General features: G+C 45.8%; 1 protein-coding gene across 2 annotated transcripts in view; it reads left to right on the top strand.

Moving 5' to 3' along the window:
* The window catches only part of PAPPA2 (pappalysin 2), a 203,653-nt gene that overhangs the window by 97,510 nt on the left and 88,795 nt on the right, over window positions 1-17,348 (top strand). For both annotated transcript variants that reach the window (XM_040408294.1, XM_040408293.1), the window contains exons 12-13: window positions 9,706-9,795; window positions 11,570-11,705. In XM_040408294.1, coding sequence (XP_040264228.1) covers window positions 9,706-9,795; window positions 11,570-11,705 — 226 coding nt within the window. The remainder of the gene's footprint in view (window positions 1-9,705; window positions 9,796-11,569; window positions 11,706-17,348) is intronic.

Genomic DNA, 17,348 nt, shown 5'->3' with positions numbered 1-17,348 from the left:
GAAAGTTCTCAGGCCTGTCATGGTATTCTGCCTGCAAAGCTGTGCACCAGGCACAGCTCAACAGGCAGAGCAGCAGAATCCCATTCACTTTAATAGATCTCTGTTATGGTCTACGGGTCAAGGGATCAAAAGATCCCAGATACTAGCCCCCTAAAGGGGCTAAAAGTTATGTAAAAAAAAAAAAATCACATCTTTCCTATTTTAGAATACAAAAATATACAAACAATAAAAAAATAAACATAACAGGTATCTCCGCGTCCAAAAATGTCTGAACTATTGCATAGTGAACACCGTTATGGAAAAAACAATAAAACATGCGATTCACTACTTTTTAGTCACCTTGTCCCCCCCAAAAAATTGAATAATAGTGATCAAAAAGTTGTATGTACCCCAAAAATACAAATAAATACTACATTTCATCCCCCAAAAAACAAGCCCTCATACAGCTTAGTAGACGGGAATATAAAAGTTGGTATCACTATAATTGTATTGACCCACAGAATAAGGCAGCAGTATCATTTTTAATGAATGTTGTAGTATCAAACCCAAAAAACCTTTGGGGAATTGTGTGTTGTTGTTTTTTCAATTTTACCTTACAAAGAATTGTTTTCCAGTTTTCCAATACAAGATTTGGCAAATGAAATAGTGACATTAAAATGTACATCTTGTCCTGCAAAAAATAAGCCCTACTATGGCTATGTGATTGTAAAAAGTTATGGGTATTGGAAATTGGGGAGAAAAAAAACAAGGATGCAAAAACGAAAATAAGCCCAGTCCTTAAGGCTATACACTCTATACATTTGTCGGTTGAACATGCTGACACACTAACTTGTGCTGGACAAGGGAATGGGTATGTGTATGAGGAAACCAGAAGGGGGATGGGAGAGAAAATCGACAGTTATTGAATGTGTATGGACAGCTTTATCTCTTTAGAGACAGCAGCAGGGATTGGGAGAGAATTTACGTAAGCAGATCAAAGTGTGGAGAGGGAATAAAGCATCCAAGTCTTCACAGTAAAGATATAGATAAACGTGCACATAAAGCAGTCTGCAGAGGGAGGGAAGGGGAAATCATTCACTCCTCACCACCAATTAGCATAAGGGAGAAGATATTTCACATGGGCAGTAGAAGGAGAAATCAGTTCAGGAATAAATCTGTGCTGATATTTGAGAGCTAGTGGAGACAGCATCATCCTGAACATACAGACCTCTCATCCACCACGTACAGTATTAGGCCTCATGCACATGACTGTTCCGTTTTTTGAGGTCCGCAAATTGCTGATCCGCAAAACATGGAAGCCGCCCGTGTGCCTTCCGCAATTTGCGGAAAGGAACAGGCTGCCCATTGTAGAAATTCCTATTCTTATCCACAAAACGGACAAGAATAGGACATGTTATATTTTTTTTTGCGGGGCTACGTAACGGAGCAACGGATGTGGACAGCACACGGAGTGCTGCCTGCATCTTTTGCGACCCCATTGAAGTGAATAGGTTTGCACCCGAGCCGCAATTTGCGGAAAGGAACAGGCTGCCCATTGTAGAAATTCCTATTCTTAGCCGCAAAACGGACAAGAATAGGACATGTTATATTTTTTTTTGCGGGGCTACGTAACGGAGCAACGGATGTGGACAGCACACGGAGTGCTGCCTGCATCTTTTGCGACCCTATTGAAGTGAATAGGTTCACACCCGAGCCGCAAAAACTGGACCAGAACAACAGTCATGTGCATGAGGCCTTACTGAGAGGAACACGTTCATGTAAGGAGAAGGATCTTTAAATTCAAGGAATCCACAAACATAAGTAAAATTATTTTTGTTCTCTTGTCCATGAGATTTCTAAACGCCTCTGAGTTGTTTGTCTCTTTGGAAACCCACATGAAGGTAATTTATGAGCCTAAACAAAAACTACAAAAAAATTAAAAAATCACAGATAAAGCATAACAACCGCTTATTACCCACGACTTGCATATGTGACAGCTCTTACTTTCTGTCAAAAGTTTTTCCATGTTTGCAGCACGTCTCCTCACTACATTTTAATGTGACTTCACAGTACATTGATTGAGCTCTTCTGAGGCAACCCACAGTTCGCAATGTTCTGTACTGCACCACACCACCGCATCACTTTGTAGGCCATTAAATGGTGTATTTGCACAGGTACCCAAGGACCCAGGTGGAGAAATGATGTTGGATTAGGCCTCATGCATCATGACCATATTTTGGGTCCGATCTACAATTTATGCATACTGCACACAAACCCACTCATTTCTATGTGTCTGCAAAAAATATATAAATTACAGCATATTGATGTACATGTGCTATCCACATCCGTATGTGTCCTATTCTTGTCCATTTTGCGGACGGTTATAGCCATTTCTATTAATGGGACTGAGGAACATGATGACTGAATATGAAAGATTTCCATATTTTGCAGATCCGTGCGGACTGCAAAACAGATATGGTCATGTGCATGAGGTCTGTAGCTGAGAACACAATATTTTTAAGTTGTGGGAGGAGTTGTGCGAGAAACAGAATAGGCATGCCTATGGACTGTCCCCACCCGACTGGCTGGAGTGTGCCCGATGCCAGTGACGAGGTAAGGCCTGAATAAGTGGGCCACCCAAGAGGAAGGTATTAAGAAGGGGATGGAAGGGAGGGTAAGAACCGGGCGCCCTTCTGCTTGTGGGAGGGGGTTTAAATAGGGTAAGCGCGCCCCTCCCACAATTACAGGCTGCAAGCAGCCTTCAATACTTGTGGGAGGAGCTGTGCGAGAAACAGAATAGGCATGCCTATGGACTGTCCCCACCCGACTGGCTGGAGTGTGCCCGATGCCAGTGACGAGGTAAGGCCTGAATAAGTGGGCAAAAGAGAACCGGCAAGTTGCAGGGTATAAAATATTTATTGCAGTATGGTGTGACCTACAATGCCAAGGAACAGAAGGCTCGGGATACTTCCGCCCGTGGATTCGGGATGTACCTTGAGAAGCAGGATGATCTCCACCGACCCATCTTGCGAATGATGTGCGCTGGTACAGTTGGAGCAAGTTCTTCAAACCTGATGGGGGCCCCTGGGGCCTCTCGATGATTAGGAAGTCATCCAAGTAATGAATGACCATGTCCATCCCCCCATGATGGACAAGGATCCAGTGTAGGGCACAGGCGAACTTGTCGAACAACCACGGGCTGCTTTTAGATCCAAATGTGAGGCGGTTGGCAAAGTAAAACCCGTCTGCCCAATGCAACCCATAATACTGCCATAACTGAGGAAGGATGGGGAGTAGCTTGAAGGCGTCCGCGATGTTGGCCTTGGCCAACCAAGCCCCTTCCCCAGCCAGCAGGATGAACTGAATGGCCTCGTCAATGGATGAATAGGACATCGAGAACACCCCTAATGGGATCAGGGAGTTGAGACTGGGGATCGGCGACATGTGTGGAGCAGACAAGTCGTATATCAGACGCTTTTTATTTGATGCTTGTTTGGAGACTAGACCGATGGGATTGATCCTCCACTCGGCAAAGGGAATGGTTTCAAACGGGCCTAGCAGGAACCCTTTGCGGACCTCGCCCCGCAACAGAGTGGCCACCGCTTCCGGATCCTGCATGGCCGACTGTAGGTTCCTTCCTTCCCAGGAAACCTGAGGGAGGGCAATGAATCCTGTATTGAAACCCTTCTCGAAACCGGTGATGAGGAACTCCACCGACCGGCGATCGGGGTGATCCCGCAACAGAATGCCCAAGAGCTCGACGTTGATGCCTCTTTGGGCAGCTGGAGCGGGGGTGGGCCCTGAAGCAGAGGGAACACACATGCAAAGCTCTACAACTGTTGAAACCACAGCCCCCGGCATTAAAGTTGTTGCAGACCTGACTCTGGCTTAAGAAAGTAATGGGCCTGCCCAGCTTGTCGGTGGAACCCTGGGACCGTTGCATGCCAGAGGGGCCTGGCTGGGAGCCTTCTCGGGCCGGGGTGGGAATATTGGGGCACCAGTCGGCCGTGTGCTGGATAGACTGGCATGCAGCGCACGTGGGGGCCTGCAGCCCGGCAAAATGGCGGCAGAACAGCTCCATGTCCAAGTTCGCCCAGTCCGTGATGAACTGGAACTGAGCGAGGGCGGCTGCCGCTTTGGCTGAAAAAGACCTGTGGTAGTCATAGAAGTTCTTTCCCCCGTATTTGTAACCTAAGTCGGTAACTTGGTATAGGTAGGAGTCCAGCTCCTCACGTCTGTGTGGCTGGACGCCGCAGATGGTATCCCGGTAGAGGCTGAATGCCAGGACAAACTCGGGGACCGACAGCTTTCGGTTCAGGCGGGTATCCTTGGCCCGTAGGACCACCGAGACCTCCCCGCAGTTGATGACCTTATTCTCTGATACGTCTTGTGACGCAATGAGAATGGACGCCAGGTTGACGTCCCTCCCCGCCAGGATGTCCCTTTTAAGGTTTTCTGGAATGTAGTGCGAGGGGGAAATCTTGGGTCTGACATGGACCGTACCTGGCGCCAAATCCTGGGACGTAGATGGCAAGACCGGAAGGGCTGGAGAAGGCAGGGCCGGAGGAGGCCGGGACTCCCACTCCCCCATCCTAGTCTGGATATCTGCGACCGAACCTGCCAGACTGGCGATGGTGGCCTGCAACTGCAGGAGGGTCAGCTGGATCGATGAGGGAGAAGGCTCCTCACTTGAACCCGCTGGTGCCGTCATCAGGAGCCGGTACAGCTCCGCTTTTCTCGCGGTGGCAGGATGGTGAATCCCTCTTCGTCTGAGCTCTGCTATCAGTTTCGGAATGGTCCAGCTCCTCAGGGAGGGGTTGCTGGCGCGGCCTGACACGGAGGTTCCGGGCAAGGACAGATTATCCTCCGACTCAGGGACCTGCGACATCTTCAAGCTGCATGGAGGAGGTATGAAGGTGACAGATGAGACTTCCTTCCCCCTCCCCCGGGTGCCCGACCGAGAGCTACAGGGGAAAATAGTTTCTCTTGACCGAATAGCGTTGCCCGCTACTTACCTTAAACGAAAGGGACCACGCTACCGACTTCTGTATTGAGGCAGAGACCTATGAACGGGAGCTCATGACAACGAATAGCTAATGCAGTGACAGGTTGTAGCACAGCCTTGTGGCTGTATCTTACCTGAACCGGGAAAATAGGCGCAACGACCGTGGTTTGCTTGTAGCTCTGGTGGACGCGGCCCTGCTTACGAAAAAAGATAAGCCGTGTTTTACCGATGCCCGGCGAGAGCCGCGACCTGCTGGTCCCTTAGACAGTGAACAAAAACACCTGAGTGATTTAGGCAGATATCGCCCTAAGTGGTTCGAGGCGACACTGTCACGGGCGATACAAGGAGACCTTGCCCCTGAGCGATTCAGGGCACCATTGCACTTGAGCGATTCAGGGGACCATTGCGCCTGAGCGATTTCAGGGAACCATTGCACCTGAGCGATTTAGGGCACCTGAGCGATTCAGGGAACCAACGCACCTGAGCGATTCAGGGAACCATTGCACCTGAGCGATCCAGGGCACCTGAGCGATTCAGGGAACCAACGCCCCTGAGCGATTCAGGGAACCATTGCACCTGAGCGATTCAGGGGACCATTGCACCTGAGCGATTCAGGGAACCAAAGCACCTGAGCGATTCAGGGAACCATTGCACCTGAGCGAATCAGGGAACCATTTGCGCCTGAGCGATTCAGGGAACCATTTGCACCTGATAGAATCATGAACCATAGCACCAGAGCGACTCACGGACACTGCACCTGAGTGAACCCGAAAAAAACATTGCCCGTGAGTAACACAGGGAAAACATTGCACATGAGTAAATCAGGAAAACATTGCACATGAGTGAACTGAGGGACATCCAATTGTGACTGAGTGATTCAGGGAAGACATTGCGCCTGAGCGATTCAGGGAAGACATTGCGCCGGAGCGAATCAGGGAAGACCTTGCGCCGGAGCGATCCAGGAAGACATTGCGCCTGAGCGATTCAGGGAAGACTTTTGCGCCTGAGTGATTCAGGGAAGACATTTGCGCCTGAGCGATTCAGGGAAGACCTTTGCGCCTGAGCGATTCAGGGAAACAATTGCGCCTGAGCGATTTTAGGGAAACACCCGCCTGGGCGATTCAGGGAAGACAGATGCAGGGAAACTTGCAACAGGGTGGCCGGGAACCCCACCCACAGAGTGGCCCGGGTAGGGGAATGCTGTTGCTTCCGGTGCCCAGCCTTCCTGAGGATCAAAGGTTCCCCTTTAATTATTATTATTTTTTTTTTTTCAGGCACCCCCCCCCCCCCCCCCCCCAGCCGGCATTTTAGCAATGACTCAGTGCTCAAGCGGCAATTCTGAATTTGCAGTCTGACATGAAATGTAACTCCCCTGCGTGGCTCACGCAGTTCTTACATTGCTGGCAACAAAACCTTTAAACAGAGGGTGTATTCACATAGCAACGTAACACCTCCCTAACGACTGAGGTGTATGACCCAGGGAGAAGGCGACCCCCCCCCCCCTTTTCCCACCCCACGGTATGACACCACAGACACTGGGACCGGGCAGCCGCTGCGCTGTCAGCCCCCCCCCTTTTCCCACCGCATGACACCACAGACACTGGGAACTGCCCCACAACATGATGACCGCGGTATCGCTTCTCACATGGGCGCACCGAGCCGCGTGGAGCCCATGTGAATCGCCGCGTGCATGGCGGCGCCGCCGCAGCTGCAGAGCGGGAACCGGCAGCCGCCGCGCTGTCCGCTCACCTTCCGGATGCGGCGGGGCTGCCGGTAGGTGGACGGTGGTACGAGGTGCCGGTGGCAAGGCGCGTCTGGCCGGACCGCAGAGCGGTGATACTTACAACAGGCGATGCTGCTGGGGATACGCACGGAATGACGAACCGACGGAGACGCGACCGGAAGTGACGTCAGGCGCTGGATGCTGCAGAAGCAAGAACCGGGCGCCCTTCTGCTTGTGGGAGGGGGTTTAAATAGGGTAAGCGCGCCCCTCCCACAATTACAGGCTGCAAGCAGCCTTCAATACTTGTGAACATGGTGGCTTTCAAGTTGGTTTCTAGGGATGGATAGTGTGCATCACTAGTGTGGATCACATGTATGTTCAGTGCAAAAATACCGCACAGTACCCTAGTCAATTACAAACAGGACATGACCAAGTTGTAGTCACCACCTGGAGGGTATATATCGTGCAGACAGAATAGGATGGGATGGTGGAGGGTTTCTTTTATATGGCGAGTGTCTAGCTAAAGCTGTGATCGATACAGCTAGATAGGTACACAGCGCCTTATTTTCACATCGGTACTCAGGAGTATTCAATCCTATAGTAAAACCCAAAACCAACCAACCACCAGCCCTAACCTAAACCCTGCCCTAGCTCATACTCCCACTCATAGCATCTCAGCATTACTAAGACGCTATGAGTGGGAGTGTTAGCTAGGTCAGGGTTCAGGTTAGGGCTGATGGTTGGTTGGTTTTAGGTTTTTCTATAGGATTGAATACTCCTGAGTCCCAATGTGAAAATAAGGCGCTGTGTACCTATCTAGCTGTATCGATCACAGCTTTAACTAGACACTCGCCATATAAAAGAAACCCCTCCCCCACCCCATCCTATTCTGTCCGCACGATATATACCCTCAAGGTGGTGACTACAACTTGGTCATGTCCTGTTTGTAATTGACTAGTATTGTGCAGTATTTTTGTACATTTGGTTTGGCTGGATATCGATAGGGCATTCCTTTAATCATAGGACGTGTATGACCTTTATGTTCATAGCCCTCTGCCCTTTCATGATAGTCTTCTGGCCGCCAAATGTCATTATACCATTATTGGTTCTAGTGTGTAGGGTGTTTTTATACATATACCCCCTTTTTCTTTTCCTTATATTATATATATTTTTTTATGAATAGAGAATATTTTAACGACTCTTTCTGCCATGATAAGATTAGCTATACCAGAGACGTGTACCATTTTTGATATATTTGTTGACAGTGGATTACCCCATGTGCATAACCTTACATTTGTCAGTGTTAAACCTCATCTGCCACTTCTCTGCCCAAGCCTCCAATCTATCTAGATCTATCTGTAGCCATATACTGTCAATTGTCCTGTGTAGTTTATATATATATATATATATATATAAAAAGTATACTGTACTTTGTCGTGTTAATTACGTTACACAGTTTAGTGTTGCTTGCAAAAATGTATATTTTACTGTGGAGCCCGGCTACAAGATCATTAATAAATATAATGAAGAGAATAGGGCCCAATACTGACCCCTGAGGTACCCCACTAGTGACAGTGACCCAATATGAGTGTGTACCATTAATAACCACCCTCTGTTTTCTATCACTGAGCCAGCTACTTACCAACATTTTCCCTCAGTCCAAGCATTTTCATTTTATGTACCAACCTTTTATGTTGCACAGTATCAAATGCTTTGGAGAAGTCAAGATATATGACATCCATTGATTCACCCCGGTCAAGTCTAGAACTTACCTCTAGAATATACATAGAAATTAGTTGGACAGGACCGATCCCTCATGAAGTCATGCTGATACGCCTGTTTTCATTGAGATACTCCAGAATGCAATCTTTAAGAAAACCTTCAAACATTTTATCCACAACAGATGTTAGACTTACCAGCCTATAGTTTCCAGACACTGTTTTGACTCCTTTTTGAATATTGGCACCACATTTGCTAATCACCAATCCTGTGGAACACTTTCTGTCATTATAGAGTCCTTACATATCAAAAATAAGGCTCTGTCACACTGTCTACAACTCTTCCCTCATCACTCTTTAATGGGCCAACACTTTCAGGTTTAAACTTTTTCACCATTTATATAATCGAAGAACATTTTGGGGTTAGTTTTAATCTGTTTGGCAATAAGTCTTCCTGTCTCCAGCTTGGCTGCTTTTATCTGTCTTTTACATATTCTATTTATTTGCTTATAGTTTTTGTGGCATATAAAATCATAAATTAGGTAAAATGTGAGGAGCATTCTGTATAAGCAAGTCAAATTCAAGATCCTATTTGCAGATGATTGGTTACATATTTCTATGTAGGAGATGCAACATTTATGGCTTACATCCCTCTATATATTGTAGAGGTCTATGTATAAGATTACATAGTAAAAGCTTTTAAATTTCATTAACAGTGCATGTGCGAGATTCTCATGGCCTTGTGATATATGTGGCCATGTTTATCTGCCGACACATTAGGGAAACGTCTGTAGAGGGATGCTCCGTCACAGATGTACAATTTGTTCTGATGAACGATGAATCGATTTGCTCATCTCTAGTCCTCTGTTTGCAGTCGCCTCTGTTTCTGCATCTGTAGAACCTATCAATATTTTCAGATTTTTGGCAGCTTCATGAATATCCCAAAGTTGTCTAAAATTTGTGCTAGAAATGTTGCAAAATATATTTTTCTAATTTACACTGGCTCCAGTTGTATTATTCTAGTTATTTGGGTTTAGTAAATGAATATTTATTTATAAAATACTTACTTATTTATTTATAAAATACAAAATAACTCTGGTTGGTAAACATGTTTTGATGGATAATTTAGCACACTATGGTCCATCACTACATAATACAGCTCATTATGTGCTTAGATGTTTTTGAAGTGTCCCCGAAAAGAAAAAAATGGAAACTATTGGCAACCGAGGTGGAAAAAAGGAAGATTATTTTTCTAGACGTGTCTTGTATTTTGTTTGTAGAGTTGCCTGACGTTCGGTGAGATACCTGGAAGTAAGAGGCTTTCATGGATTCCCTGCCATGTGCTTCCTGGACAGAATGTATGGTTGAAGGTAATATAACTATTCTAAATTGGAGTGAAAATTGTGTCATTTTTTAAAATGTGGATCTCATGTTTATATTTATAAAGTTACTAGATGAAGGACCCGGCTTTGCTCGGGTATATTTAATCTATTTAATTTAATGTTTGTGTGTGTGTCGTTAAAAGATATCGACAGTATCCACTATAACAGTGACATCTACAGCACCCAGCCGCCTTAAAATTGACCTCCACATCAGCCCACCCCCTTAACTGAGACCTCCACAGCAGCCTGCCCCTAGGGTGGCCAGAGGTCCAGTTTTAGGACGGACAGTCCGGCTTTCAGACTCCATGTCCTCAGTCTGGCGCAGGGCCTGGACGGACACAGGGATGTCTTTTTGAAAAGCTCACTCTCAGACAGCAGCACAGTACATAGAAGTTGATTTTTAACTTCATTTTTCAATCCCTGTCGGCTGAGCAGTGGGAGGATGTGTGGCCTAACTGGATCGGGGGCATGTCCTTTTGAACAGCTCACTCTAAGACAGCAGCACTGTGCTGTCTTGAGTGTGAGCCGCAGGAAGAAAGTCACCATCCCTCCCACCTTTACACTTGACAGAAGTTGATTTTTAACTTCATTTTTTCAATCCCTGTCGGCTGAGGAGTGGGAGGGGCGTGGCCTAACCGGATTGGGGGCGAGGCTTAGCAGGACCTAGAAGTTGATTTTTAACTTTATTTTTAAATCCTTGTCGGCTGAGGAGTGGGAGGGGCGTGGCCTAACTGGATTGGGGGCATGTCCTTTTGAACAGCTCACTCTAAGACAGCAGCACTGTGCTCTCATGAGTGTGAGCTGCAGGGAAAAAGTCATCGTCCCTCCCACCTCTGCAGCTGACAGAAGTTGATTTTTAACTTCATGATTGTAAATGCGACAGTGCTGATTCCTTTAGCGGACATACATACATACATACATACACTCAGCTTTATATATTAGATAGAATCTGGCTGAGCTATCCTTAGGATAGGTCATCAACAGTGATGCTTCGCTGAATTAAAAGGAAAAAAAACACTTTGTGACGAATTACTTTGTCACAAAGTACATTTCTTTGTAAGTATTGGGTGCATTGACAGAGAGCGGAGATTGTGCATCCCTGTCATTGTACCCCTCAGATGCCGCATTCATGCATGATCATGGCATCTGATATTAATAACAGAGCGTAAAATAAAAAAAATCAGACCACCACCGATCTGCTATTGATGACTAGTGATGAGCTAATCTTTGTGAACTTCAATCCGAATCTCAGGATAAATTTGATTCACTGCAAAGCCAAATTTCCCTGTGCTTTGCGGTAGCAAATTGATTTAAACTGAAATGGTGTAAAAAAGATAAAAAAAATACTTACCTGATCCATTCGCTTGTGAGGAACCAACCGCCGCCATCTTGCAAGGAGGTCTGGTGCGAAATCTTGTGCAGCACGCGATGACATGGCGTGGTGACGTCGTACATCACCATGCATGGGATTTTGGTCGAGATCTTCAAGCAAGATGGCAGTTATCGTCCCATGGCGAGCAAATGGATCAGGTAAGTATTAATTTTTTTGCTTTTTACACTTTTTCAGTTTAAATCAATTTGCTACTGCAAAGCACAGGGAAATATGGCTTCGCGGCAAATCAAATTTATCCGGAAATTCGGATGCAAAGAGATTTACGTGTTTCTTGCAGTATGACAGATGGCATTTAACCTGGTATATGAATAGATTGTGATTTTACATGTGTTAACCATTACCATCTCACGCTCATATGTTCTCACTCAGGTTAGCTTCGACAAACCTAGTCTTGCTGATTCATTCCTCGTTTACCTGTCTTCTGATGGCAACCTTCTTAACACTGCCCTGAAGACCACAGTCACTCCTCATATGACAGATGTGACAGGACAGAACCATTCACTTGGTAAGTAAAGTGAATAGACAGAATTATAATTTGCAAAGCATAGGAGAAAATATATTGTAAATTGAAATAAGGTTATTGATATTCAGTAAGAGTCCATTCACATGTCCGTATGTGTTTTGCGGATCCGCAAATTGCAGATTCGCAAAACACTGACACCGGCAATTTGTGTTCCGCATTTTGCGGACCGCACATCGCCGACACTCTCATAGAAAATGCCTTTTTCTTGAATAGGACATGTTATATATTTTTTCGGAACGGAAGCGCGGATCCGGAAGTGCGGATCCGCAAATGCGGATGCGGACAGCATATTCCAGCCCCATTGAGAATGAATGGGTCTGCACCTGTTCCGCAAAATTGCGGACGTGTGAATGGACCCTAAGGCTAAGAATGGGATTCAGGTTGTCCGTACCAATTTTTGCACCTTTTTCTGGCTTTAGTATTAATAAATCTGTCTAAAAGTTATATATTGCCCCACTTCAGATAAACCATTCAAACTTTTTCAAATTTTGGCAAGCAAAGATTCAAAAGGGAATTTTTTGTGCAGTACATTTTATTGCACTATTTGCAACCCTATGAAACTTCTTTTGCTCCATTTGCGACTTTTAAATGCCCAAAACAGACATGTAAGCATCCTTATTACTTTCCTTTCTTCAATGATCCCTATTGTTTGCCATTAATGGCCGCATCAAAGTTTGCAGGAGGCTAGGAGAGCACCTACTGCCATCATATATACTACAGAGACACACAGGACCAACACCAGTTGTCATGGCGTGGGGTACCAATAGCTACCATGGCCATTTCCATGTGGTAATTGTGGAGGGAACTATGACCAGCGTTTGGTATGTCCATTGTGCAAACAGTCTTGCTGCCTTTTTTTAAGGCCTCATGCACACGACCGTTGTTGTGTTCCGTGTCCGTTGTTCCGTTTTCCGTGATTTTCTGCGGACCCATTGACTTTCAATGGGTCCGCTGAAAATTCGGAAAATGCACCGTTTGTCATCCGCGTCCGTGATCCGTGTTTCCAGTCTGTCAAAAAAATATGACCTGTCCTATTTTTTTCACGGTCAACGGTTCGCGGACCCGTTCAAGTCAATAGGTCCGTGAAAAAACACGGAGGCACACAAGATTGTCATCCGCGTCCGCGATCCGTGTCCGTTTTTTTCCTATCATTTTCAAGGCAAACTTGACTTAGATTTTTTTTTTCACTTTTCATGTCTGGTGATCCTCCAAAAATCAAGGAAGACACACAGAAAAAAAAAACGGACACGGATCACGGAACAACGGAACCCCGTTTTGCGGACCGTGAAAAAATACTGTCGTGTGCATGAGGCCTAACTCAGTTAGGAGACCTGGTGTTCCAGTAAGATAATGCTTGCCCACACACTGCCTGAGCTACACAATGTTCTCTTCAGGGTATCTAACACCTACCCTGGCCAACTTCTCCAGAACTCTCCCCATCAAGAATGTTTGGGACTGGATGGGAATGACTGATCCCTAATGCAACAATCACCTTAACTGACCTCAGCTTCCATGTTGAGAGCTTGAAATGACACACCACACGAGGACATGCATACATCCAGCATCTGTATGACCAGTATTAGGCCCCTTTCACACGGGCGAGTATTCCGCGCAGGTGCAATGCGTGAGTTGAACGCATTGCACCCGCACTGAATCCTGACCCATTCATTTCTATGGGGCTGTGCACATGAGCTGTGATTTTCACGCATCACTTGTGCATTGCGTGAAAATCACAGCATGCTCTATATTCTGCGTTTTTCATAGAAGTGAATGGGGCCGCGTGAAAATCGCAAGCATCCGCAAGCAAGTGCGGATGCTGTGCAATTTTCACGCATGGTTGCTAGGTCACGATCGGGCTGGGGACCCGATCTGTATTATTTTCCCTTATAACATGGTTATAAGGGAAAATAATAGCATTCTGAATACAGAATGCAAAGTAAAATAGAGATGGAGGGGTTAAAAATAAAAAAAAATTAACTCACCGAGTCCACTTGATCGCGTAGTTGCGGATCTCTGTCTTCTTCTGTAATGTTGAGCTGCCGGCTAAGGACCTGTGGTGACGTCACATCACATGATCCAATCACATGGTCCCTCACCATGGTGATGAACCATGTGATTGGACCATGTGATGAGCACAGTGACGTCATCAAAGGTCCTATTCCTGTGCACAGCAAAGAAGAAGACAGAAGAGATGCTGGCTGCGCGATCAAGTGGATTAAGGTGAGTTAAATTATTTTTTATTTTATTTTTAACCCCTCCAGCCCTATTGTACTATGCATTCTGTATTCAGAATGCTATTATTTTCCGTATAACCATGTTATAAGGGAAAATAATACAATCTACAGAACACCTAACCCAAACCCGAACTTCTGTGAAGAAGTTCGGGTTTGGGTACCAAACATGCCGATTTTTCTCACCCGCGTGCATGTTCCCGCAACGCACCCGCACCTTTTCCCGCAACGCCCGTGTGAAACCAGCCTTAATGTGACCCTGTCTCAACGTTTACCTTGCTGCAGAACCCAAAGTAGATGTTGCACCACTTGGGTTGTGTGGCCATTGAGCAAACACCACTAGCAGTTCATATTTTGTCATTCTCAACTAAATCACTTTTTTTTTTTCTTTTTTTCACTTTCCAATAATGTAGCTAGGATAAGCGAGTTTGAGTTATGAGACTCGCAGGATTTCCAGAACGAAATGTGTGATTCTGGTTTTTCATGCACACACATGGTCCTGTCCATATGAAGTGCAGAGAACTAGCTAAAAGTACCTTAGAACCTTTCTTCCCTGGGTCAGTGAAGGTCCCAGTAGTTGCCCTCTGCCCTTGATCATAATATTTTGATATTTTCTAACAATATACCTGTGACAGTTAGTGAGTGTGGAACCACTGTGAGTGTGGAACCGGTTTGACTTTGGGCTAAACCTAAGGTATTATCCTGGCAGTCCCCTGGTATTCACCCTTTAACCCCTATACAAGGATCTGGACTTCACTGCAGGGGAGCCACCATGCTGCTACCTCTTGGAGTAGTCATGTGTGGTTGGCTGCAGACCCATAGGGGTCATAAACACTGGAGTAAAACACCAAGGGATCAAGCATAACTAGTTAGTAACAGGCCAAGATCAGGGCAGGCAGAATTCGTGTGAATCTGTGAAACTCATGACAGGCAGCACAGGGTCAGTATGGTGATCAGGCACAAGTCAGACAAAGGGTCAAAATTCGAGATTCAAGCAGAGCTCGGAACACAAGAAGACAAGCAGATTATGGCACCTTTGCATAATCTAGCAAGCTAGTAAACCTATTGCTCAGACACCCTCCCACAAGATGCCTTAATTACTCTAGGTGGCTAGCCATTGGCTGATAAAGATTAGGTGGTGTGGCCCTTTAAGAGATGGGGAGCATGCATACCCTACTGACAGACAGGAGAGGAGAGTCTAGCAAGCGCAGACCGCTGCGTGCGTGACGAAAAGTTGCATTGGATTCTAGCGGCTGGGTCCACTATTGGTAGGTAGAGGAGGGTAAGAGCTTTTTGAACCATTTGAACCACAAAATAACAAGAACTAGCTGGGTACGTAAAGCAGCACCCATGCCCGCCCAGGTCAGCGGGACAGCACAGGCCTCTGACATGACAATACCATACAATTAGGTAAGGTAAGAATTAGTTAGGTTAAGGTACTCTAATTATATACCAGAATCAGCAAGTTATCCACTGGAGAGGGCATAACTGTTATGTCTTCCAGGTGATAATGTCCAAGTGCAGTGAAATTCCTGACCTTACATGGGATGCCTATTGTTGAAGTATGTTACAAAACAAAGCCCTCTCCTCACAGGAACACATTGTTCAAGTTCTTCCTTTGGCAGCAGCCTCTTCTCAATGTCTTCTAAGAATGATAGTATAACAGACATTTAAGAACGCAGAATTCTTAGAAATTGTAGATGTTGTGAGTATGAACAATCTGAACTAGAAGCCGAATGCTTTATTTAGCTGTACTTAGCTTATTATAGGGATGATTTGGGCCACAGAAGTTTCTGCAGGTGCTAATATATAGTTAAATGTTCCTAAATAACCTTTTGTACTTGTATTCCCCATGAGATAACAATCTTGGAGCATCTTTTCTTACAACTCTTAATTGTGCCGTTCCTCTCCAAATCCTCCTGACTATTTGTGAACAAATTGACAAAGAGATATGAGCAATGAGCCCATGAGGAGTCAGAGAGGAGGATGGGAGTGGTAGTGTCTCTGGATGTCAACCAATCACAGCGGATGTCCTCACACTGTTGTTCCACAGAGCTGTGCAGTAAAAGAAGGGGGAACCTTTTCTTCCCTTGGGGCGCACCAGAATTCTGGGGCTCCTGCTTGATGGTGGTTTAGTTGCTCCCTAATGTTAGTTGTCTGGATGGGTGCAAGGCATGGTGTGGGAAGTGCAATGGCCGGTGTGTGGGATAAGGGTGCATTCACACGACCGTAAGTGTTTTGTAGTCCGCAAATTGCGGATCCGCAAAACACAGATACCGGCCGTGTGCGTTCCGCATTTTGCGGACCCCACATGGCCAGCGCTATATAGAGAATGGCTATTCTTGTCCGCAACCGCGAACAAGAATATGACATGCTCCATATTTTTTGAGGGGCCGCGGAATGGAATAACGGATGGGGACAGCACACGGTGTGCTGTCTGCATCTTTTGCGGTCCCATTGAAATGAATGGGTCCGCACCCATTCCGCAAAATTGCGGAACGAATGCGGATCCATTTATGCGGTCGTTTAAATGCACCCTTAGGCCCCTTTTACACGGGCGAGTTTTCCGCACAGGTGCAATGCGTGAAGTGAACGCATTGCACCCGCACTGAATCCGGACCCATTCATTTCTATGGGGCTGTGCACATGAGTGGTGATTTTCACGTATCACTTGTGCGTTGCGTGAAAATCGCAGCAAGCTCTATTTTGTGCATTATTCACGCAATGCAGGCCCCATAGAAGTGAATGGGGCTGCGTGAAAATCGCGATTTTCACGCACGGTTGCTAGGAGACGATCGGGATGGAGACCCGATCATTATTATTTTCCCTTATAACATGGTTATAAGGGAAAATAATAGCATTCTGAATACATAATGCATAGTACAATAGGGCTGGAGGGGTTAAAAAAAATAAAAAATAATTTAACTCACCTTAATCCACTTGATCGCGCAGCCCGGCTTCTCTTCTGTCTTCATCTTTGCTGTGCACAGGAAAAGGACCTGTGATGACATCACTGCGCTCATCACATGGTCCGTCACATGATCTATCACCATGGTAAAAGATCATGTGATGGACCATGTGATGAGCGCAGTGATGTCATCAAAGGTCCGATTCCTCAAAGAAGAAGACAGAAGAGATGCCGACTTTGCGATCAAGTGGACTAAGGTGAGTTAAATTATTATTATTTATTTTAACCCCTCCAGCCCTATTGTACTATGCATTCTGTATTCAGAATGCTATTATTTTCCTTTATAACCATGTTATAAGGGGAAATAATACAATCTACACAACCTTGAACCCAAACCTGAACTTCTGTGAAGAAGTTCGGGTCTGGGTACCACATTCAGTTTTTTATCACGTGCGTGCAAAACACATTGCACCCGCGCGATAAAAA

This window comes from Bufo bufo, chromosome 9 (assembly GCF_905171765.1).
Source record: "Bufo bufo chromosome 9, aBufBuf1.1, whole genome shotgun sequence".
NCBI classification, from domain to species: Eukaryota; Metazoa; Chordata; class Amphibia; order Anura; family Bufonidae; genus Bufo; species Bufo bufo.
Note: the sequence above shows the minus strand (reverse complement) of the source record. Positions and strands in the feature narration are given on the sequence as shown.